This window comes from Emys orbicularis, chromosome 1 (genome assembly GCF_028017835.1).
Source record: "Emys orbicularis isolate rEmyOrb1 chromosome 1, rEmyOrb1.hap1, whole genome shotgun sequence".
Lineage (NCBI taxonomy): Eukaryota > Metazoa > Chordata > Testudines > Emydidae > Emys > Emys orbicularis.
Window position 1 is genome coordinate 135,014,672 of NC_088683.1, and position 23,572 is coordinate 135,038,243.

General features: G+C 44.9%; 1 protein-coding gene across 2 annotated transcripts in view; it reads left to right on the plus strand.

Moving 5' to 3' along the window:
• ETV6 (ETS variant transcription factor 6) overlaps positions 1-23,572 on the plus strand; it is a 164,780-nt gene that overhangs the window by 40,714 nt on the left and 100,494 nt on the right. For both annotated transcript variants that reach the window (XM_065404774.1, XM_065404783.1), the window contains exon 2: positions 17,583-17,712. In XM_065404774.1, coding sequence (XP_065260846.1) covers positions 17,583-17,712 — 130 coding nt within the window. The remainder of the gene's footprint in view (positions 1-17,582; positions 17,713-23,572) is intronic.

Here is a 23,572-nt window from a genome sequence, read left to right on the forward strand (position 1 = left end):
TGGCCTGCCTGGATGGACAGAACCCTGGGGCCAGCAGCGGGCTGAGCGGGGCCGGCAGCGGGGACCCCGGCTGGCAGGGGCCGGCAGATGGAACCCCACACCGGAAGCGGGCTGAGTGGTTCAATGTAAAATGTATTACTGGCACGCAAAACCTTAAATTACAGGGAATAAATGAAGATTTGGCACACCACTTCTGAAAGGTTGCCGACCCCTGTCCTATCAGCTAGAGAACTGATTGATGGGCCTGAGTATTCGAGGGGAAGGTGTGCAGTCGATGCCAGCATAGATAACAACACCTGAGTAAATTGTGGGTACCCACTGCCCTATGGATAGGGTGGATAGTTTGATACATTTAATTGCGTTCATTTCCTTAAACTTTTTCACTAGAGATGGTTGGGAACTGGAAAAAAAATCAGTCTGCCTCAGAAAAAAAGCTGAAATTTCCCACAAGATGAAATGTTTTCAAAAATGTTGTTTCGGCTCAGTTGAAACATTTTGCCTCAATTTCACCCTTACGATTTTTGATTTTTTAAAATAAGATAAAATAAATTTCAAAACCAAACATTATTTCAAAAATAAAAAATCATCCTGTTCCATTCCAAACACGTTGAAACAGAATGGAGGGATATTATCAAAATGCTTTGTTTTGATCCCCCCCAAAAAGTTTCCATTCTGACAAAACAGCATTTTCCAGTGGAAAAGCATACGGCTGCAAAAGTTTTGACCAGTTCTACTTTTCGCAGAGTCCTAATAATAGGCTTGTGGGTGGGCACCTGTGATTGATCAGTGATTGTTTGTGCACTGCTTTGAAAATGTGCAGAGCTATGTAACTGTTTAGGTATTATTTTGGCACTGGAAGCAATGCAAACATATCCAGACACAGTAGCATGGTCTCGGCCATGTGTTATTTCATGTCTGTGTGCATAGGGAAGGCAGCGTGGCCTAGTGCAGAGGAAACTAGAACTAGGTTTACATTACAAGCTAGGGATGTGAGTCCCTGCTCATGGAGACATACTCATGTGAGTCCTTATCTGAGCTAATGCACTAAAAATAGCAGTGTAGCCATGAGCAGTGGCAGCAAATGCATGGTTAGCTGCCTCGAGTACAAACCTGCCTCAACCCTGTGGGTAAGTACTCAAGGCAGCTAGCATGTGTGTCCCCTGACGCTGCCTGTGCTACTGTGGCTATGCTACAGTATCACACCCTTAGCTCGTAGTGTAGACACATCCTGAGGGTCAGGAGACCTACATTCTGTTTTTTGGCTCTGCCACTGACCTGTATGACCTTGGGCAAGTCACTTTATCTCTGTGCCTCTGTTTCCACTCCTGTCCTGTGCCTGCCATATCTATTTAGATTGTAAGCAATTTGAGACAGGGAATGTCATTCACTGTGTGTTTGCACAGTGCAACCCTGGCCTTGGCTGGGGCCTCTAGGTGCTCCCGTGATGCAAATAATTAATATAAATTAAAGCAAATAATTATATTAAATGATTTCTTGTCCTTGGATATTTGCAATAAAATGTTTGTAGTGTATTCCCATCGCTGATCTTTGGAACTCTACCACTAAACTTTATTTCTTATTTACTTGCTGTTATTCTGGCATTTTGAAGGGCTCTGTGGAAAGAAAGCAGCACAAAATCACACAACCAGTTTGGCGAGTCCTGTACAAACAGGAATCATGCTAGAAGAACTCATGTGCCTTTGTTGCCAGCTTCAAAAAAAAAAAAAAAAAAGAGAAGAAATCTAACTAATATGCACATAGTGAGAACCTCAGACCACTAAGTGTAAGCAGTGCCACATCGCAGGCCATGGGGTTGTGAGAGATAATCGGATGCCTGCTAGACCTACCATGTGTCTCTGAAAATTGGTAATGTTCCTGTTTTCACTTGTCCCAGTAATTGTTGGCTGTAGGGGGAAAAGGGGATATTTTGTAAGGTTTTCTTTTTTACCTCCTGTAAGTCTAACAGCTCAGCTCAGTTTATGTATTAAACAGCCCCTGCTTGATTTGGTTGCTGTGATCGATGCCCTCTCTGTCTACGCTAGCAGAACGCTATGCTGGTTTTTAAAGCAGTTTTGCTATCACAGTTTAGTCATGTAAAGAAAACCGCCTTCATAACTAGATCTCTGCAATCACATCACTCTGGGGAGCATTGTAGTCTGTCCATCCTGGCTCCTACAGCAGGGAAGAGATAGGATTCTGTAATATGACCATACTACTCTTTACACATTGTTGAGGGTATGCCTACACGTCAATAAAACACCCTGGCCTGGCCTGGGTCAGCTGACTCAGGCTCACAGAGCTCGGGCTGCAGGGCTGTAAAATTGAAGTGTAGATGTTGGGCTCTGAAACCCCTGTGAGCCTGAGTCAGCTGACACGCGCCAGTCGTGGGTGTTTCACTGCAGTATAGATATACCCATAGTGTGCAGGCAAATCCTGCTACCCGGTTGGCTCTCCAATGATTTGAGTCCATTACATAATACTCTTTATTTCTAATGTGCCTCCTCACCATAGCGTTCTGGGGTGTTGTATGTACATCATAAGAACCATCATTTAAAATAGGTATTAAAAATGCAAAAGGACATGCCACCCACTAAGAGCTTTAGATTGCATGTACTTGTCATCCGTCTTGATTAATTTTATTTGTTAAATTCACCTTTTCATCCTTTGGTTTCCAGAACAACAACAGCCACCCAGCTTTACTTTGTGGTCAGTTGGATAGGGAGGAAAGACAGCCTTGTGGTAAAGCACTGGAGTGGGATTCAGGCAATCTGGCTTCAATTCCTGGCTCCCAAGTTTGTGAAGGATAAATGCATCGAGGCAAAACTTCCATCCAGCAAGAGGTCTTATTGTCCAAAATGGTGGGCTCTTTCTATGGTTTCGGATTCATTGTGATTCTGGAGTGCCCGCTTGTCAAAATGAGCACAGGACAAGCAGAGTGAAACTTCAGAGCTTCTTTTTTGCCAGGGGTAGAGTCACAGCACATCTACAGAACAAAATACCAATAACTTGGGGAATTAAAAAACAGAAAGGGAAAGGAAGCAATAAAAAAAATCAAAGAAATGAAATCTGAGTGTAGAGGAAAAAGTAGGAGAGAAGGAGAATAGTTAAATGGATACTTTGCACTTGTTCATGCACTGATCTCAAATCACTCTAAGCTCTTTTGCAGCCTTCCTTGGGCACATTACTTATTATCCTCATTTCACAGATGAGGGAATTGAGGCACAGAATGGTGAAGTGAGTTGACCAAGGTCACCCTGCGAGTAAGTGGCAGACCCAGGAATAGAACCATATGTCCTGATGCCGACTTCAGTCCTTTGGCTCTAATGCAATCCTTTTCCTTTTGTCCTCTCTCTGTTCCTACTTATTCCCTTGCTGCAGCGCTACTCTTTCATTTGCTTTTCTGTATAGCAGCTTCTGCTCTGCTTCCTGGCTCAGACCTGCTCTGCAACATTACAGAAGATGATCCACTTTTCCCCTCTCCCACTTCCAAGGGCTGGGAGTGCCCGTGGAATTCCCAAAGTGAATAAGGGCTGCGTGGGATGTACCATGTCACATGGACAGGTAATACCTGGAAGGCATCTCTCATTTTCAGAGCAGTTGGAAAACAATTGCTAATAGTGCTCCTCCTTACAAAACAAAATATTCAACCTGCTCGGTTCATTACTTATTATCTTCAGGCAGGAACACTGCAGATTTGTTACTAGTAATGGTCAAATCATTAGCACATGCAGCATTAATGGAGGAGAAAGCATCCGATAAAGAGTCCTCTCTTGACCATGTTGTCATCCCTGAAGCACAGACCGGGTTGTTAAATTCAGTTCCTGCTCTCCTTTTGTCACGTATACCTGCTAGAAAGGTTGTATGGAAAGGAAGCATCAGCCTCTTTTCAAAGACAGAAGAAAGAAAATCTTTTTTCCTTGTAAAACAGGAGTTCTGTGCCAGACCCGACCGCCTGTGTAAACATACAACATACATATTTAAAAATCCTTAATGTCCTGCCAAGATCCACAGTCCTGAGCTGGAGGGAACCACCTGTTATGGGAAATAAAGATTTTACTCTGTCTCAGGCTCTTGTCCAAGTTGTTAACATTACTTAGAAAAAGTAAACAGTTACAAATTACTGATACATTGATCTGGAAAGGATTCATTTACTTTTTGATTGCTTTCTCATAGCAGTAGATTACTAACTGATTATTTATATGGTACAGAATAATAAAGGTTAGGCCTGGAGGGACCCTGTGAACATCAGCAATGCCAGTCTTCCCTACGCCTAGTACAAATCACCCCATGCCAGTTCCTCCTGTGTATCGTATTTTAGCCATTTCCCTTGATGTCCCTTGACCTCTCTCGGTGGCTCTTCCTCTGTTATTCCAGTATCTTACTACTAGGGCACTTTCCCTGTTTTCTTATGTAAACTTGCCATTCTTCAAATACATCCTAGATCAACTTCCAATGTTTTCTTTCCCCTCCTTTATTATTATTTGCTTTTGGCAATGTCTATAGATCTGTCATATTTCTCTTTTTTTAGTTGTTCTTTTAATCTTTCCTTGCAAGGCAAGACCTTCTGACTTTAATGATGCTTGTCCTTTTCTTTGTATTTTCTCTTTTATTTTTTATCCTTCTCAGAATGAAGAGCCTGTCATACCATCTGCAGTATTCCAAGTGAAACCTCACCAATTGTCTTCATTTCTTCTTTCTTTGACACAATTTTTTCTGGCCTCATTGCCCTCATGTTGTTCTTGTTGAGGTAGGTGGCTAATTAGTGCTAACCATGAAGGGGAGGCCATAATTGGTGTTCCATACAGATTCTGTATGGTAGAGCAGGTCAGTGCTAGGACAGTCTTCCCTTGGGGTTTCTTCTGCTGGGATTTCTGATGGACAAGTAACCTTACTAATCCTTCTGATGTTTTCTGATGGCAAACAAACAATTTTCTATTTCATTTCTGGACTAGCTTATCAAGAAAGTTTTGGATAATTGCATTTTGAGATACACCTTTGTGGACATGGGATACGTATGTGTGTGTCTATCTTCATTTAGTCTATTCAGCTCTCATGGACACCCAAGTGGATCTAACCATTTTCCTGCCTTGCCTCATAGCCATTCTCTTTCAAGCTGGGGAGGACACGATTCAATTCCCTCTGGAAAGTCTCTCTGACATTTTAAAAAATTGATCAGAGGGGTTGCTGTTGAAGAATGTGCGTAGCACACTTCGTGATGGAGCATGTTACCTTCACAGTGTTTGCAGGTCAGGGGGTATGAGATGAGGACCGAGGCATAGGTCTAGCATTCATCATGATTTTCCCAGGACTGTCTCAATTTTGGTTGGTTGTCCTCCATCCTGCAAACTATGGCTGGAGCCCAAAGAGTCATAAAATATGGTCATGGCCAAGGTAACAGCAGCAAGTCAATGCCATTTTTTTCTGGAGGGTAAACTTTTAAAGATGGCATCCCGATATGGGGTAAAACATGGATCCATAGACTTGGCAACCACACTATTTATGGCCTGTTTTATTTAAGAAGAAAATGCAGCAATGGCACTCACAGCTCGATTCCCTGGTTTTAAAAGTTCATCCAGATATCCACCCTCAAACCCCTTACTTATCAGTAAAAAGAACAGGAGGACTTGTGGCACCTTAGAGACTAACAAATTGATTTGAGCATAAGCTTTTTGTTTTTGTTAGTCTCTAAGGTGCCACAAGTACTCCTGTTCTTTTTGCGAATACAGACGAACACGGTTGCAACTCTGAAACCTGTTACTTATGAGTGTTCTTATTGCGTGTTGCGAGTGTTAGCTGTCCTTTGTGGAGGGCATGGGAGGCTGTTCAACTATTTTTCTCATGTTGTCTGGGGTCTGGGATGTATTTGTGTGTGACTGACCACAAACAGCTTTACTTTAATTCCTTATGGCATTTACTTTGAATTTTGGGTGTGTCAGACTTTGCAAAAGATAATTGCTGTATTTCATGGTACAAGTTGTTTTCAAATAGATATGCATATACGCGCTCATCACCCTGAGATCCAAATTAAGAGATTTTGGGGAGATGGGGTAGGGAGCCAATTTGGGTGATTCTGCTAGGAAACCAAGACTGTGGGCCAAGTTCTGATTTCACTTCGACTGGTGTTAATCTGGAGGTATTCCATTGCCTTTAGTGGAGTTACTCCAGATTGACGCAGATATAACTGAGATCAGAATGTGGCCATTTAACACTACTGAAAAGGGTCCCACATTTCAGAATTTCTTAGGTTAATGGCAGTTCAGGGGGTGCATTTCAGCATGTTCTGGCTCTCCATTTGGTTTCCACCAGCTAATTAGTATCAAAAGAAGCTAAAAACATATGAAATACTTTCCTAAGATTACTCTTCCATGTAAGATATAGCCGTAGCTGCCACAAGGATATTATGTGATTGCGAATAAGATGGGATGTATCCGTGTGACAATGTCTAAGATGTGGTCCACACTATGAAAATGTTTGTGGACCCCTGCTCTGGAGTAATCTGCACCGTAACTTAACCTTTTCAAAGAAGTTATTCCTCCCTCCAGTAAAAGTAGAGAAAGCCTCTCCAACACTTGCTGAAATCTAATTATGATGTTAGTCCTGTGGATGCTTTGGGCATGCAGTAACATTGCATGTTTGTACTGGAGTGAGGACTCTGAAATGTAGCAGAGTGAAACCACTGTGTGCCGCCGTCTCATGGTGGGGAAAGAGTCATTGGGTGCAGCCCCACATTAGCTTGAGATTTGTGTAGCTCCCCGGACACTGTGCTGTCAATCCTTCTCTCTGTCTTTGCAGCTCGGTTTCACGGCCTCCAGAAATTTTACAGTGAAACCATGTATACATGACTGCAATTAACATTAATGGGCATTCAGGGTGTGATTCCCATGCAGACGAGATTGCATAATCACCTTATGGCAGTAGTTCCTCCACTTTGCAGAGAGCAAGGATAGGAAAAAAATACTAAGAAACGTCTCTCCATCCTGCAGCTGTCCACGCCTGTTCTTTTACTGTACTGCCCTCTCTATGTGCAGCCCTCTCTCTCTGCCACCATCTGAGCCATTTCCCCCTTTGTAGATTACACCTTAAAACCTTCCTTCCCACCCCCGCTAGATTACAGTTAACGATCTGTGGTCACGTCCACACTGCAGGGGTTTGCTGGCATAGCTATGATGACAGTCAGGAGTGTGAAAAAACCACACATAGCTGTGCCGGCAAAACCCCCAGTGTTGACGCAACTGTGCTGACAGAAGAGTGCTCCTGTCGGCTTAGCTGCTGTTGTTTGGAGAGGCAGTGTGCTATGCCGACACGCCTTCTGTCAGCATAAGCTCTGCCTACAGTAGGGGGCTCTGCTGGCATAGCTGCAGTGGCAAAGCATTTGTATTGTAAACGAGGCATCTGTCTCTGAAGCCTTTTTTGATCCTTTGTGTTATGGACACTATAGGAATTGGGTATTTAGGAACATAGGAATTAACATGCTGGATCAGACCAGTGGCCCACCTACCTCAGCATCCTGTCTGACAGCGGCCAGTAACAAATGGTTCAGAGGAAGGTGCAAGAACCTCTGTCCCCCCCGCCCCGCCCAATAATGGACACATTCTGCAGTCACATGCCTTCCCCAAAGGAAGCTAGGGGGAAGAGAGAGTTTCTTTTTAAGCTTGTCTCTGTCACCAGCAGAAGTTGGTTCAATAAAAGATATCACCTGACCCACCTCGTCTCTCTCATATCCTGGGACTGACATGGCAACCGCTATACTACATACATTTCTTTTTAACATCAGGCAGATGAATCCAGGTTACCTTCTGCCTTGATACATTAGGGCCACTTGGCCTGTTCACAACTACCTTGCCCCTTGTGTTGTCATCAGTGCAAAATGGGTGTAAAATACTACCATTCTGGTTCTGTGGTCTTGTACATCCCTTTGCACAGGTGCAGCGCAGCAGTTTTCTGGACCTATCTCCCTTAGAAATTTTGCAGTGGATAGTTAGCAAATCTGTGGATAATAGTCATACTATTCATATAAATGATTAATCCTTTTTTGAATTATACTAAGCTCTTTGCCTCAATAATATCTTGTAGTTTTACCTTGTATTATCCTCTCACAGTATTTCTCTCTCCTTCTCTCCCACATATTAGCAATAGTCTCAGAGGGAAGCAACATTTGTGTGTGTGGTTTAGCTAGTTAGTGTCTTAGTTCGTATTTGCTAATTTGAGCCATTTTTGCAGTGCTCAGACAATAATGCAACCGTATCACGGCATTTTTGACAACATCATTGACCTCCGTTGGCTGCGTTTTCACAACACTTGAATGCATTAATATTGCTGTCCGTAGCATTTTAATTTAATTAGAACAGTGGCTGTAATCATCTGGGGGAAAGCATTCACCCCCTCCTGCGTTGAACTGCAGTACCTCTGTGGTTTTCATTTGCCCGGGAAATCGCTGTAGCAGGGAATGAGAAGTGAGGGCAGGGCTCTCTTGCCCTAGTGCTTGGAGATTCAGATTCAGTCCAAAGGGAGGAGGCAGGGAGGAACTGAACTCCATGAAATCACTAAGGTCACTAAAACAATCTCTGCTCTCTGTGTTCAGGAAATGAGATGCTAATCTTTTCCCAGGGCTGCTTTGCATAAGGTCCATTCCAGAGAGCTGTGTTTATTTTAATTTCTCTAATTACTGGTAGTGTGCTGATTATGCTGCTGTAGATTTGTTGTGAATTGCTCTAGTAATGGGATCAAAAATGTGTACGAGTCCACCATGGAAATTAACAAGGAGATAGAAATTGGGAGGTGGGGGAGATTTAATTCGCCCTCCAGTGCTGCGGAGTTCCTGCTTCCCTGTTGCAGGGCCTCATCTTCCTCCCTGCATGTAGTCAGAGAACATGGTCTAAGGGCCTGATTCAAAGCCCATTGAAGTCAATAGATGTTCTTCTGTTGACTTCAGTGGACATGGAATCAAACCCTGTGTGCAGGGGCAGGGCTTGGAAAATTTACCCAATGCTACACTTGCTCACCAGGCTGAAATCCACTGGTCCCCCAGAGCCATGCCCCCTCCTGCCCAGTCTCCCCCTACTCAGGTAATCTCTGCTGCTTGGTCTCCTGCTGGCTGAACTCTATGTCTCCAATTAATGCCACTCCCCGTGCAGAAATCTATCAGGTCGTGCTGCACCACACACAAAAGAGGTCAATGAATGCGGGGTATGCTCCACTGTCAACAAATAACCTATTTATACTGTTCCCTTTGCTAATCCTCTGCCGGTTTGCCAGTGTAACATTGGTGAGGCCTCCCCGCATGCAGCGTCCTCTGCTGGGGTTGGTTGCCCCTGGCACTTCCTTCCCAGGTGGTAGCATCTCCCCTCACTCAGTGCCTCCTGTTCTATGGGGTGAGTGTGGTGGCCTCCTCCTGCCCAGTGCATGTACTCCTACCAGCAGCCACCCAAGCAACAACTGCCATTCCCACCCCCAAGAGATCTCTCCACCTTACCCCTAAGCATTGGCTGCTGACAGAGGTGGCAGCACTGGTTGTCTCTGCAGACTCAGGCAGACATCACCATGTTGGTTCCAATCAGTTTGTGCTTGGAACATTTACTTTTGCTGCCATGTATTTTTCTTTTTTAAATGAAAGCTTGGATTCTGCAGAAGCTGATGGCCTTCACCTGAGAATAGGGTTGCTAGGTGTCAGGTTTTCAACCGGAACACCCGGTCTAAAAGGGACCTTGGCGACTCCGGTCAGCACTGCTGACTGGGCCGTTAAAAGTCCAGTCAGTGGCACAGTGGGGCTGAGGCAGGCTCCCTGCCTGCCATGGCTCCACGCGGCTCCCAGAAGCAGCGACGTGCCTCCTCCGGCTCCTACGCGTAGGGGCAGCCAGGGGGCTCTGCACACTGCCCCCGCCCCAAGCCCTGGCTCTGCAGCTCCCATTGGCTGGGAACCGCCTGCGGACAGGACAGTGCGCAGAGCCGCCTGGCCACGCTTCCACATTGGAGCTGGATGGGGGACATGCTGCTGCCTCCGGGAGCTGCTTGAGGTAAGCACTGCCTGGAGCCTGCACCCAGATCCCCTCCCACACCCCAAACCACTGGCCCAGCCCTGATTCCCCTCATACCCTCCAAACCCCTCAATCCCAGCCTGGAGCATCCTCCTGAACCCTAAACCCCTCATCCCCAGCCCCACCCCAGAGCCCACACCCCCAGCCAGAGCTCTTAACCCCCCCTGCACCCCAAGCCCCTGCCCCAGCTCAGAACCCCCTCCTGCACCCTGAAATCCTCATCCCTGGCACCCCCCCAGAGCTGGCACCCCAAGCCCCTTAGCCAGCCTGGTGAAAATGAGCAAGTGAGTGAGGGTGGGGAGAGTGCGCAACAGAGGGAGGGGGGATGGAGTGAGCAGGGGCGGGGCCTCAGAAGGGGCGGGGCAGGTGGTGGGGCAAGGGTGTTTGATTTTGTGTGAGTAGAAAGTTGGCAACCCTATCTGGGAAAGATTCCTGCTTGCCCCGATTGAGGGGATTTCTCAGTTGCAGGACAGAGGTACTTTCCTTCCTCACAACCTAAGAGCAGAGCTGGAACACCTGTGCAGCCTCACTCCAGGACGGCACTGCAGCCACAGGACTAAGCATTCCATGCCCATGGAGTGAGGTCAGTGGTGACAGAGTGAGAATCCGGGAGTCTGAAGTTCTGTTCTTCACAGGGCAGTGACAGCAAATGTCCCTTGTAGGTAGTTCACACCTTCCGTTTCTCCTTATTGGCCTCTGTGTGATAGCTATCAAAGTCCAAATTACTGTGTCTCCACCTACTGGTGAAATAAGCTCATCAGGAAAGTAGAAGTAAGATTTTACCCTTTTGAAAGTCTAGATCAGTGGTTCTCAACCCCCAGCCTGCGGGCCACTTGTGTCCCAATCAGCACACAGCTGTGGCTCATGTGACATCCTCAGGGCCATACAGGTAGTATATATACTGTGTGGATGCAGCCCACATACCACAGAGAGCTGCATATGCATGCCACAATGGTAAATAGGTTGAGAGCCACTGGTCTAACAGGAAGAGCAGAGAGGCAGGCACGGAGGGTGACACAGAGATCAGCAAACTGGATGGCAAGCAGACACAGTACACTCCCACTTATTCGAATGGCCTGGGGGACATCCGAAATTTTCGGAGTAGCAGGTATTCAGTAAAATGGAAGTTCTATTTGAGGTGAAGTTTTGATACTTTGTACTTTGCTAAAGGATAAAAATAAACAACTTTAAGTTTATTAAAACACCAAAATTGTGTTAAAACCACTGTGGACATAATTTTTAATTATCTGATTTACTGCTATCTGAATGCCAAGCCATTGATTAGCGCTAACAGGTGCTAAGAGGCTAACTGAGGAGTTATAAGTGGATGATTAAGTGACATATGGCTACATGAGGGACACACTGTGGATTTGGATGATTAGAATTTTCAGGTAAAGGGAATTAGGACAACTGGAATTATACTTCCCCTGTTGGGAGCTAAGCCCTGGCACTATGTGATATTGTTACATGTAGAAGAGTAGTGGCCTTTTATGCAATGATTGAGATTTGGATACAGGCCTTTAAAATATCCTTCTAGGGCTGCTGAGCCAAGTCAGCCATCTTGCTATCCTGAAAGCTACTGGGCAGGTCATGTGTCGCTTTGTCTCAACAATTTAAAAATATTCCGTTGCAAAATGCCATATTTCCATCTTCTTCAGACTGTCCTATCATTGGGGCTACTTTTGCATTTGCGTACTAGATTGTCTTTAGTGAGTGTTTCGCTTCTGCAGAAATACATATCTACTTTTGTGCGTGCAGCTTGTGGTGGACTTGATGTGTAGGGACAAAAATACGACTGTCAGACTTTTACATTTCCTTGTGGGAACTGGAAGTTGGAGAGCATTACAGGCTAGGGCTGTGACTTCTGGGGCTACAGGGGCCTAATGTAAGTAGTTTTGAGCCTTGCGAAAAGCTGTTATTTGCAACTCCACCAAATTTCAGATTTTTTTTTAAGTGTACAAAGTGTACTTGAATTTTGCTCCCCTTCCCCCCCCAAAATTGATCCCCTCCCTTCCCTCCTCCCCCACCCCCCCGCAGCTCCTATGACTTATCCTGTGGTCTTCCCCTCCATGTTCCTGACTAAAACTTTCAAACAACCCACAGAAGATTCCGTCCACAGAGGATTTTCCAAGATTTTCAGGCTGAACTCAGTGCATGCTGTGACATGACTTTGAGAGTTTAGTCAGTGGTGTGTGAATGCTTGTGCAGCACAGATGTGATCAATAAAGCTTATGGTTACCTCACTTGGTGCTTTGATTTAAGGAGGTTCCAGTAACTGGGCACCCAGTGTTGCCCGGATTCTGTCCTAGGCTCTGATTCAGGGAATCTCTTAAGCACATGCTTAAATCCATCCCTACCTAGTAGAGCACTTAAACATGTGCACAAGTTTAAATCTAGGTTTCAGAGTAGCAGCCGTGTTAGTCTGTATCTGCAAAAAGAACAGGAGTACTTGTGGCATCTTAGAGACTAACAAATTTATTAGAGCATAAGCTTTCGTAGTGGGACTTCAGCATCTGCTTAAGGGCTGTCCTGAATAGAGATGTATCCCTAAAATAGTTAGCAAGCCTGATATTTGGTTAGATGTCCAAATACTGCTGGGTTCCCTCTCCTAACAGACTGGGGGACAGTGGAATAAACCCCAGAGGTGGGATATCCCTGAAGGGTCTTAATTAAAGAATTAATTTATTTTAATCGGCATGAGGTTTCCCTGGAAACTTTCCTAGCTCACTGTGAGCTGAAGGGAAGCCTTCCAAAAGCCAAGACAGCAGGAATTGTGCCAACCTGTGCATCCTCCTCATGAGTTTATGGCTGCAGGCAAAATATTATGGAACTGTGATTTCGAAATTGTTTGTAGATTGCAATTATTTGAGGCTGATCATTTTGTCACTTGTGGGATTCGGTATTCCCAGTCTATCACAGCAGCTTGTGAATCTGGAATGTAATAGCACTTTGCTCTTTTATAGCACTCTTCACTAGCAATCTTCCCTTACAAACATTAATTAACGGAGCTGCATAGAATCAATGGAATTTGCCCAAGTTCATGCAGCAAGTCAGTGGCATAACTGGGTAACAGAACCATGCATTCTGATTCCCAATCTGGTCCTCTAACCACTACCCCCCAGCCCCACCCGCTATAGGCTTTACTGCAAAGGGAAATATGAAATTAATTGATTACAAAACTATTTATTTCCCCCTAACTATAGCATCTGCCCCTTTTAAACTGTCACAGACCAGCTCTTCAGTTGGTGTAAGTCACTGTAACTCCATTGACTTGAGGAGCTACACCAATTTATACCAGCTGAGGATCTGTCTGCATAACCTTAAAATGATGATACCTACCTAATTTTCATAGTTTGTTTTATTTTATAGATCCCATAGAGGACAGTTAAGTAATTTTGGAGATGTGAAGATTTTAAGTGCATCCTAAAATGGGATGGATTTAACAAACACATCCTGGAAGTGTGGCTCTAAAACCAATTCAAATATGACCCTCTGCATTCACATTTGTATTTAACCAGAATGTTGTGTAGCGGCTGAAGCACAGGATTAGGGTAGGTCACAGAACTAGAACGATACTTGTTCCTTTCCCACTCTGTTGCTGACTCGCTGTGTGAACATGGCCAAGTTGCTTATAGCCTCACTTTCAAAGGAGCCGAGCAACTCTACCTGCTGCTGACTTGCTCAGCACCTTTGGAAATCTGTCCAGTAGTAACTATGCAGTGTTTAGGGAGGGCTGTATTTTCAGGATGCCATTGTTAAGTCTGTTCCACTTTAGGATGCACTTGCTGTTCTTTTTTTTAAGGCATCTTAGCTCTGAAATTGCTTAGCTAATTTGGGCCTTAGTCTTTCTATAACTCAGGATACCCATCTGTAAAATGGGTTTACCTAGTATCTTCAAAGTCTCTTTGATCTTTGGCTTAAGGGTGCTGTAGTAGGGCATCGTATTACTATGGGAGGAGATTTTCAAAGCCACAAATGAGAGCTGGGAGCCTACACCTGAGCATTTGAAAATCTCCCCTGCAATTATGGCCGTTTCACAATCTGCTATTGTAGTCTGAGCTGTAATGGAAATATTGACTGTGACAAAATGATCAAGCCCACATTTTTTTTCATAAAAATTTTGGTGTCTTTTCTACCTGTCCTGAATATAGGATGCTCGAAAACAGTGGATCAGATGCATTTACTTAGCAATCTCTATGAAAGTGCCTTTTTTGGTATAAATATTGTTTAAAGCACCATAGGCTAAATTGTACCTCTAAGAGGTGGAGCTGTCCGGAGAAGAAGGGAGTGGTGGTTTGAGGCATTATGGCTTCATATAGAACAGCACCTCCTGGGTGCTGAGGGAAATGCAGTGAGGATCCTGCCTGCTACAGGCATAGCCAGTACATTCCTCCCCTGATGTCCAGTGGGAGGGGCCTCTGCAGCTCCTAGTGTTTCTCTCTGAAGCCCAGTAAGGTGTTTAAACGTGTGCCTCAGTACCTAGCTGAAGCGAGGCTTGAGCTGCTAGCATCCCTCCCCGCCCGCCCCACGCTGCATTTAAGGTGGGAAGGGACTTCCTGTTGCCTCTCTTCCCTCTAGAGCAGTGGTTTCCAGACTTTTCCCCCCAAGAATTCCTTTGGCATCTTACTAAGGGTCCCAGACCCCTTTCATTTCTGGTACTACCGGAACATCCCCGCCAGTCTAGGAACATCCCCGCCAGCATGACCTCACACACGGTGCGTGTGAGATCATGCTGTGCAGAGGGTGCTAATTTGAGAGCAAGATGGTGTCCTCCATGTGGCAAAAGTTCCGGAATGCTGTTCTGGCACATTCCAGCCCTGCCTCAAGGGACGGACCCTCCTCATAACCCATGGCAGGCCCCCAGATGTCTGAGGACCCCACTTTGTGAACCACTGTTCTAGAGCAGTGGGTTTCAACCTTTTTTCATGTGCGGACTCCTAAAAAATTTCAAACGGAGGTGCAGGAAATCTTAGACATAGTCTGTGGACCCCCAGGTTCCTCAGACCACAGGTTGAAAACCACAGATTTAATGCATCTGTGCAGGGATAGGCATCATTTTGGCCCTATTTCAGCAGGGTTCCTCTTTTTTATAAATATCTTTTTGCATGAACAAAATGGCAACCTGTAATGCAGTTCAGAACCGTGGATCACGGCAGGGAATGCTAGAAAGTGGTTGATCTCATTTTCTACCAACTCTCCATTTGTTATGCATGCGCCAACTTTGAGAGGGAACAAAGTGCCAGTGAAAGTGCAGAACTGCCCCGGAGTACTATGGTGGGGACCTCATTGGAATGTGAAGCACTGAACCAGCCATCTTTGGTTGGGGCATGCATATCAAAGCTGAACAGTCAAACTCCATGTCCAGCTTTGTCCACCAGCTTTTTCACCATGTCAGATATCCCCAGGGAAGAATGTCCCAGCTTTTTAACTAAAAATCCGGTGTGAATTTAATGTTGGTAAAAGGTGCTGTAATGAAAGCCCTGGAGATGGCACTTCTCCACAGAACAGAGATAAGCCTGGGTTTTTTCAGTAGAACCTTCTCAACATTGCTCTGCCAATATGCCTAAATCCAAAAGAGAAATTAAATTGCCTGTAGGGGTCATTCATTCTCTGTGTACGCTTGGTCCTTGGCCTTTCTGCTGAGTCCACCAGCAAAGATGCTAAAGAATGTTAATTGTAATGGTGGTTTTTAGAATGTTGATTTTTGTTTATGGGGAATCTGAGAGTAACAATGCATTTAATGTGGACCACTGAGCAGCTAACCGATCTAGGTCAGATTGCCCTGGACTTGGTTTGAAGCCATGGCTAGAAGGTGAAAGGCCCTACTCTCAATTCCCTTTGTTGTCCAGTGCCCCTTGGAATTTTCTCCTTTTATAGCTTTAATTTCTATTTGAATCATGTTGTCAGGAATGAGAAGGACTCTCACGTTCCCTGTTTAGATTGGTTATAGTGCCAGCGTTCCGTTCCGCAGATGAGCGTAAGACTGTCATTCTGGTTCCATAGCATGCTATTGTTTGTAAAGGAAATAACTTTATTTTTCTTGCCAGTAAGTTTGTCCTTTTCCATTAAACAGACACTGTGGTAAGGGAGGGGCTTGGTGGTGATAGCTTTTACTGCATCCCTACTGAAATTTTGAAATGAGCGAGCATAGCTCCTTTTGTTCACATCCGTGCTAGTCGTACTACCATCATCAAAACTGTCAGCACTCAGCACAGCTCTGGGAAATAGCACGTTGAACCAGCAGGGGAGTGTTCAGCAATGATTTCTGTGCTCCTGCAAATATTGTGGCTTAGTTTATTTACAAAGGGTATCATTTGAGTTGTGATTACAGTACATGTTTAGAATATGGAGGAATTTTCCCACCAGATCAGATCAAGTTTTGATCTTAGGTTTCTGGACAAACTTGTTAGGGAATAAAACCGAACGAACAAAAGATTGTGGCACTAACATGACTTTTGCAAATCATCCCTCTGATAACTCTGCTTGTATGTTATATCCCTTTCTCCTGCTCTGTGTCTGTCTTCTCTATTTTTAGACCTGATCCTGCTGTGTGATCCACATGGGCAGACTGCTCTGTCTGCATGGATTTTAATGGGGCTCTGTGCAGGCACTACAGTCTGCCTGCATGAATCGCAATGCAGGACTTGCTGTTCAGCACAGGGCCATGTCTTACTGTGTGTGTGTGGGGGGGGGCGCCTTGATCTTAGTGGGACCTTTAGGCACTACCATAATACTGATACCATAATGAGTAGTAATAATAATAGGAAACATCTTGTTTAACTGTGAGTTTTGTGCAATACTTAGATCAAAGTTACTGTATGTTGAAGAAAGTGGAAATGGCTCCTTTTATTATGCTGATTTCTTTTTTGTTTAGAAAAATGACTGCAGTCCTCTGAAGTAAATACAGAAGTGAACAGCAATATAATATGGTTCTCTATAGCAATGTAAATACTACAGCATATCAACTAATTACTCAATTTTGGTAAAATATTCTGAAGATTTAAAGTGCTAAATATTTAATAATTATGCCCAGAGCACTGCAGTATGCTGTTATGAGATGTAGTGCTTTGAGCATTTACTGTAGGACAGTGTGTGTGTAAAACACATACACATATATATACACACACACACACACACACACCCCGCTATCAGATTTACATTGACTTGAAAATCTTCCCCATCTCTCCACCTCTATGTCATTTCCCCCTTCAGAAAACTTCTGAGAAAACCCAGGGAAACTTATCGGGCCTTAGCAAGATGAAAACCATCACCTTGAAAACTCTCTCTAGTCCCTGGCTGCAATTTGCAAGCTTGGAACTTCCAGGGATTTGAATGTCACGCCTGCAGAGCTATAGAGCAAGTGGACAAATTGCACTCTGTGTGGTTCCCTAGCCAGTCTGGTGCATAATAAATGCTATTCGCCCCCACTACTCATACACACTTCCTTCCTTCCACCCACTTCCCCCTCCAGTCCCCTGTTTTAGTTTCACACCTCTGTTCCAAAGTTCACATTGTCCTCTCTCTCTCTCGCCTTCTTATTTTTAATAGCAGGAAAGAATTTCCTACACACCTCCAGCGAGCCCAGTAGTGAATTACCCTTCCTCGTCACCACTACATGTCCCAGTGCCTCGAGCGATCAGGATGGAGGAAGACGCGATCAGACTGCCGGCACACCTGCGTGAGTGTTTGAGTGGTGGCTCACCTCTTGGATTGAGGAGGGAGGAGGAAGTGGTTATTCTGTAGAATGGGATGGGGGAACTCTGTGGTTAGACTTTGAGAAAGCACTAGTTGTTTGTCTTTTAAAACACTTTTTTTTTTTTTTTGAACAAAGGAAATCGCTCAGAAACACAGCGAAAACGTGCTTTTCTCCACAGTATACGTTCATTTCATGTGGCAGGAAAAATGCAGAGGACTCAATTCAACCATGACTTTCACTTCAGTAGAGTTACACCAGGGATAAATTTGACTCAGCAAGATCACCTTGGGTGGGATGAATCTCTCAGAGTTGGATCACTTGGTGATGTACTTTGGCTCTATGTCAATACTTCTCTAACTCTGGCCGGTGAGTGTTTTTGCACTAATGATGGTCCCCAGAGTGTTTACTGGTCACAGTCAGGCTCTTCACTGCAGAGTGTGAACACCTGCAACTGTAAAGCCGGAGGAGTGAGCCTACCACGGTGCTCACCAGGGTGCTGCTAGTCCACAAAGAGAAGCTAACATTGGGACTAAAACTGGAGTTGATGGTGGGGCCAGAGCCTCATCTCATTGAGGTAACTTGCTGGTTGCGGGGCAGGGCAGTGAGAGGTGAAACAGAGTGAAAAAGGAGCCAGTGGAATTTTTCTTGTTTACATACAATTATTAATTTGTTAAACACCACGTCCCCAGGTGCTTCGGCTAGACAGATAGTAACACTGTACTATAGTTGCTGCTGGATTGATGTAGAGTGGGAATGACAAATGGAATTGAGATTTTTGGAGGGGAGGTAGTCCATGAGACAAATTTTTTCTTAAAAAATGTCCCCATTATCTTAAATGCCTGCCCTAAATTATCCTTCAGGCACAGTCCTTTCCTCATCCCAGGGACAGAACCCAGTCTTTCAGTGCTTCTAGGGTCCTGGTCTTCCTCCCTCTTTGTCCCATGTTCACTCCAGGTATTCTGTCCTAAACTTGCCCTTAATTCACATCACCTATTCCTATTGCATCTACAATAGCCATGAGTTTTTGCCTGTTGCTTCTTCCTGTGCTGCCATTCAACCCAGGTGATACCATGTGATTAGCTTGCTGAAAAGAATGTGTGAACTGTCATTCAAATTCACTCCCATTCAACCAGCCGGCATGAAGATTTCCTTCTGATAGGAAACTTTTGACCCAACTTTGATAGGGAAGTGTGTTTGAAATCCACAGGGCATCCCTACCATTAGTACCTCGCATTTCTATACCTGTCTGATTTGTTGTGGTGAAAAACCATTACAGATTATTCAATAAGTTTATTTGGAAGATTCTTCTACCATATCAGTCTGTCATATAGATTGTAAACTCCATGGATTCAGGGAACACAGTCTTCCTTGGAGACCAGAGTTTTGACTCTCAACAAATAGTTATTATTGACTTATGTACTATATTGCTGAAATTCCTTGATTTTTGGAGATGAATTCATAGCTATGAAGACCACAAGGGACCATTATGAACATCTAGACTAACCTCCAGCATAACTTAGACCACAGAATGTCACCTCATGATTTCTGCAGCTAGCCCATAATTTTTATTTGAGCTATAGCACATCTTTTAGAAAGACATCCAGTTTTGATTTAAAGACTTTAAGTGTTGGAGAATCCACCATATTCCTAGGTAAATTGTTCCAGTGATTAATTACTCTCACTGTTAAAAATGTGTGCCCTATTCCTAGTCTGAATTTGTATAGCTTCTGCTTCCAACTATCGAATCTCATTATACCTTTTTTCTGCTAGATACTATCAAAAGTCTCTTCCCCATATAGGAACTTTTAGACCCATGATAAAGGTTAAGGGGTAACTTTCTTGGTTAAACTATATATATAAATTGAGCTTCTGAACTCTGTCACTAGAATGCATGGTTTCCAGACTTCAGATTATTCTTGTACCTCTTTTCTGAAACCTTTCCAGGTTTTTAAACATTCTTTTTAAAGTGGGGACACCAGAACTGGACACGGTATTCCAGTAATGGTCTTGACAGTGCTGTATACAGAGATAACTAATCTTTCTGGACCTTGGGTAATAGGATTAAAATGGGATGTGGGACTGTAGCGAGGTCTAGACTCACCGGTGTGGCGCCTCCTGCTGGTCCTCTTGGGAATTAGCTTTTTTTCCAGCGTACAGGCCGGTGTCTCGCCTGCTGCTGGCCCCGTGTCCCTCCCAGATCCCGGTGCCCCTTTACCTCAGGGTTCTGCCCCAGCAGTACCCCCACTCTCTGGGTATCCCCTCCCCAACCCTCTAAGCCCACTCGCCTCAGTGGCTACTGCCAGTCATCATCTAGCCCTGCTCACTGGGACAAACTGCAGTCTGTCATGGCCCTCATCATTGGCAAGGAGGTTGGACCAGCTGCCTCTGCCTATTCCCAGGCTGCACCTCTGTAGCCCCAGTACCTTTGATAGGCCTTCAACAAGGCCTGCCTGTAGCCTGGGGGTTTACCAGGCGGGAGCTCCTCATCTCCCCTTTGCCCTCCCCCAGCACTACTCTGCTTCAGTTACCTTGCTCCCAGGCAGCTAGCCCTTTCCTCTCCAGGGCTAGAGTGAGAATCCTTTAGCTCCTGGCCTCCAGCCCTCTTATCAGGGCTAGCCGGGCCCTAATTAAGCTGACCACACCCGTGGTCAGCTACTCCCTCAGCTGCTTTCACTCCTTTTCCCAGCCGCAGCCCTCTTCAGGGCTGCTTTCAACCCTGTTCTGTGGGAGTGGGGCAGCTGCCCTACTACAGTGACTAAGGGTTAATAATTCCTGCTGGCTCCTCTTCTATTAACTAAAGATAGATCCAAATATTGTATCTTAGATCCAAAGCTGGACTTTCCTCAAAACTTAGGTAGGGTAGCTTGAATTGGGCATTTTAGTTCAGTCCATAATAGAAATAGGGGCTAGTTGTGACGTTCAGATCCAGATCATGGTTTGAGTCTATCTTTGCTTTGCCTGGCTGAGATTAAATAGCTGATGATCTTCCCCAAACCCACTCCCCCTTCATACAGTTATTTCTGAAGGCAACAGGGAGATCTGGTACAGTTCTCAAGTCCCAGCCACTGAACAGAACTATTCTCATAGCATAGTCTAATGTCTCTTAGCAAAATGCAGTTAGAGCCCAGTTCTAGCCTTAACAGACAAATTAATGGGGCTATTTTCTGCTTTCATTTACACTCCTAGCAAACCAGTGGGGTTCAATAGCGTGGCATGGGTATTACTGAGAGCATAATTTGCCCTAGGGATTGGTTTTGCCTTCTTGCTGCACTGGAATAGGCTCAAATATATTCTGCAATTGAAGGGAGAAGATGGAACTGGAAAGGAATGTCCTTGATTAATATGAAATGGGCTCCCTGGATTTAGACAGAGTGTTTTATGCCTTTCTATAATAATGCCTCTATTTTAATTGTTAAGAGTACTCTTAAGGCAGTAACAGCCAATAGCGCCAGGACAATTAGGGCAGTAATTTCCTCCAATGTTGTAAATCAGTCCCAAGTGTTTAGTGAGCAAATGGGCTTCAGACAGGCGACAGGGAGAGGATTTGCGCCAGGAACTGAAGTGAGGGGAGTAAGAGTGAGGAAGGGGAAGGAGTGGAGTGCAACTTCCTCTCCGCTACAAGTACAGGGAGAGCTCCCACGCTGCTGCGTTTGGTGCTGTTGAAAATCTAGGGAGAGCCCCCTCCACCCTGGCTGGCGTGGAGAGCTCCCCTATCATTTCAATCTACTGTAAACCCTGATTTGCTCTCCCTCTCTGATCTTCTACTGCCATCCCAATAATATTGAAGCACTATGTAATAAAACTTAATTTTGTACTGTGAGGGTCTGAAATCCTTTCTCCAAAAAACCACATTCTTCCCTACAAGACTTTTGTCCTAGGCATCTGCCTTTCTGTTGCCAGCTGCTATTATGGCATGGCCGGCCACCCATCAGCAAGGAGGGTAGAAGACCTGGTGTCCTCCACCACTAGAATTAATGTCAGGCAAGGGCTCAAGCGGCTGGTAGACCCAGAAAGTGGTGTAGTTGCCAGTTTCCCCTGTGTCCTCACCGTCTATTGGCAGATCGAGCATGCCACTGTGACAGATGGGACACTATCCTGGACAAACCTTATTGAAAAAGTTGATGGATCATTGTTGGCCAGGGATTGTATGTAATCCCTTGTGGGAGGAGGGACCACAGCCCTCCAGGAACTAAGAACAGTGGGGGGTGGTTGGTCAGAGTCGCTCAGGTTGTAACACCTTCAGAGAGCTACCCGCACCTGGAGAGAGGCTCAGATATACTGGTTCATACTGGATTCTCCAAGGACCAACAAACAAAGAAAGGAATTTTGGTTAAATAGCCTGAGATAAAACTGACATGGGGCCTTCTTTCTGATCCTGCAAATGGACGGGGCCTTCTGTCCAAGAGGGCCCCAATCCTTAGGGAAGGGTTGGAAGGATTTGGCCTACCGAGGCCCCATAAGGCTGAGGGTGCTCGTTGTGAACTAATAGCTATAATGAACTTACCGATAAACCCTTTGGTCGTGATAACCACCGAGAGCCCTTGTTGGAGTGAGGGGGTGATCCCTGGGAAGTTTATTAGCACACATGTAGGTTCTTTTGTTGTTTTTAAAATGTTTTCTCAGTAACGCTTTCACCTTAAGAATAAAAGTGCTGGCTTAGAAAGAGCTATGTGGTAACCCACCTGTTTACCATCTCTGAGGAGAAAAGCAAAGCAGGCCTGCTTAGGCAGTCTGACTTTGCTGGGGAATTCACAGTATAGGCAGGGAACTATGCAGCCTGGAAATTCCCCGGTCAGGAGTAAGACAGACGTGTGTCTCCACCCAACAGAGGTGACAGCTGAAGAGCTGGAAGCCTAGAGTGGGTGTCCTTGCTGGACCATGGAGGGAGAATTCAGGAGCAGTTACCCTGAAATATGACAGTCAACTCTGCAGTTTGTGTTTTCTCTATCAGCCTGCAGAGCTGATGGAGAGAAAGGATGGTCCAGTCGTTAGTGAGTGGTTTTGGGTTGTGGAAGACCTAGATTCAATTTCCTTCTCTGTCACATACTCCTTGTGTGATGTTGGGCAAGTCACGTAGTCTCTGTGTACCTCAGTTCCCCATTTGTAAAATGTGGATAATAGCACTTCCCTACCTCACAGGGGTGTTATGAGGATAAATACATTAAATACTGTGAAGCACTCAGATATTGTGGTAATGGGGGCCTAATAAGTACTTAGATAAATAGATATCCTGGAGGTACTTGCAAATCCCTTTTCTGCCCTGAGGGATGCCACAAAAATCCAGTTTCTCCTCATTCTGTGTTTAAAAGGGCTCCCCTCCCTGTCTGGTACAATGCCATTTAGTGCTGTCTTCCTGCACTTTGGGTGATACCCTGTGGTGAGTGGTTCTTAGAACTGGACAAAGTGTAAAACAGAGTACTTAAGAGAAGAGATGGGTCAGAAAACCTTTCCCTTATGTATATCATTATGCACTGAAACATAGGCAAACATCTTTTAAAGGAGCTTTTCATATATTTTTTTCCATGCAAGAATAAAATGGCTATTTTGCCTTCTTCTCCACATCGTCAGCAATGACTGCTGTGATGGAATGTTCTAAACCTGCCATGATTCTCTTTGTACCCCTTTGGATATAGAGTTTCTACAGCACTAAGCATAGAAATACTGAAGCTATAGAAGGAAAGGAACTGTTAACATCTTCTAGTCCATCCCCTTGTTCCCTGTTGTACCTGCTTTACTATTTTCTGCAGTTTAGTTTTAATCTTCAAAGGGTTTTCCCTCCTTCCCTTAAGAGGCTATTTCAGAGGCTAATAGGTTACAATCTAACAGGTCACACTGTCAAGAG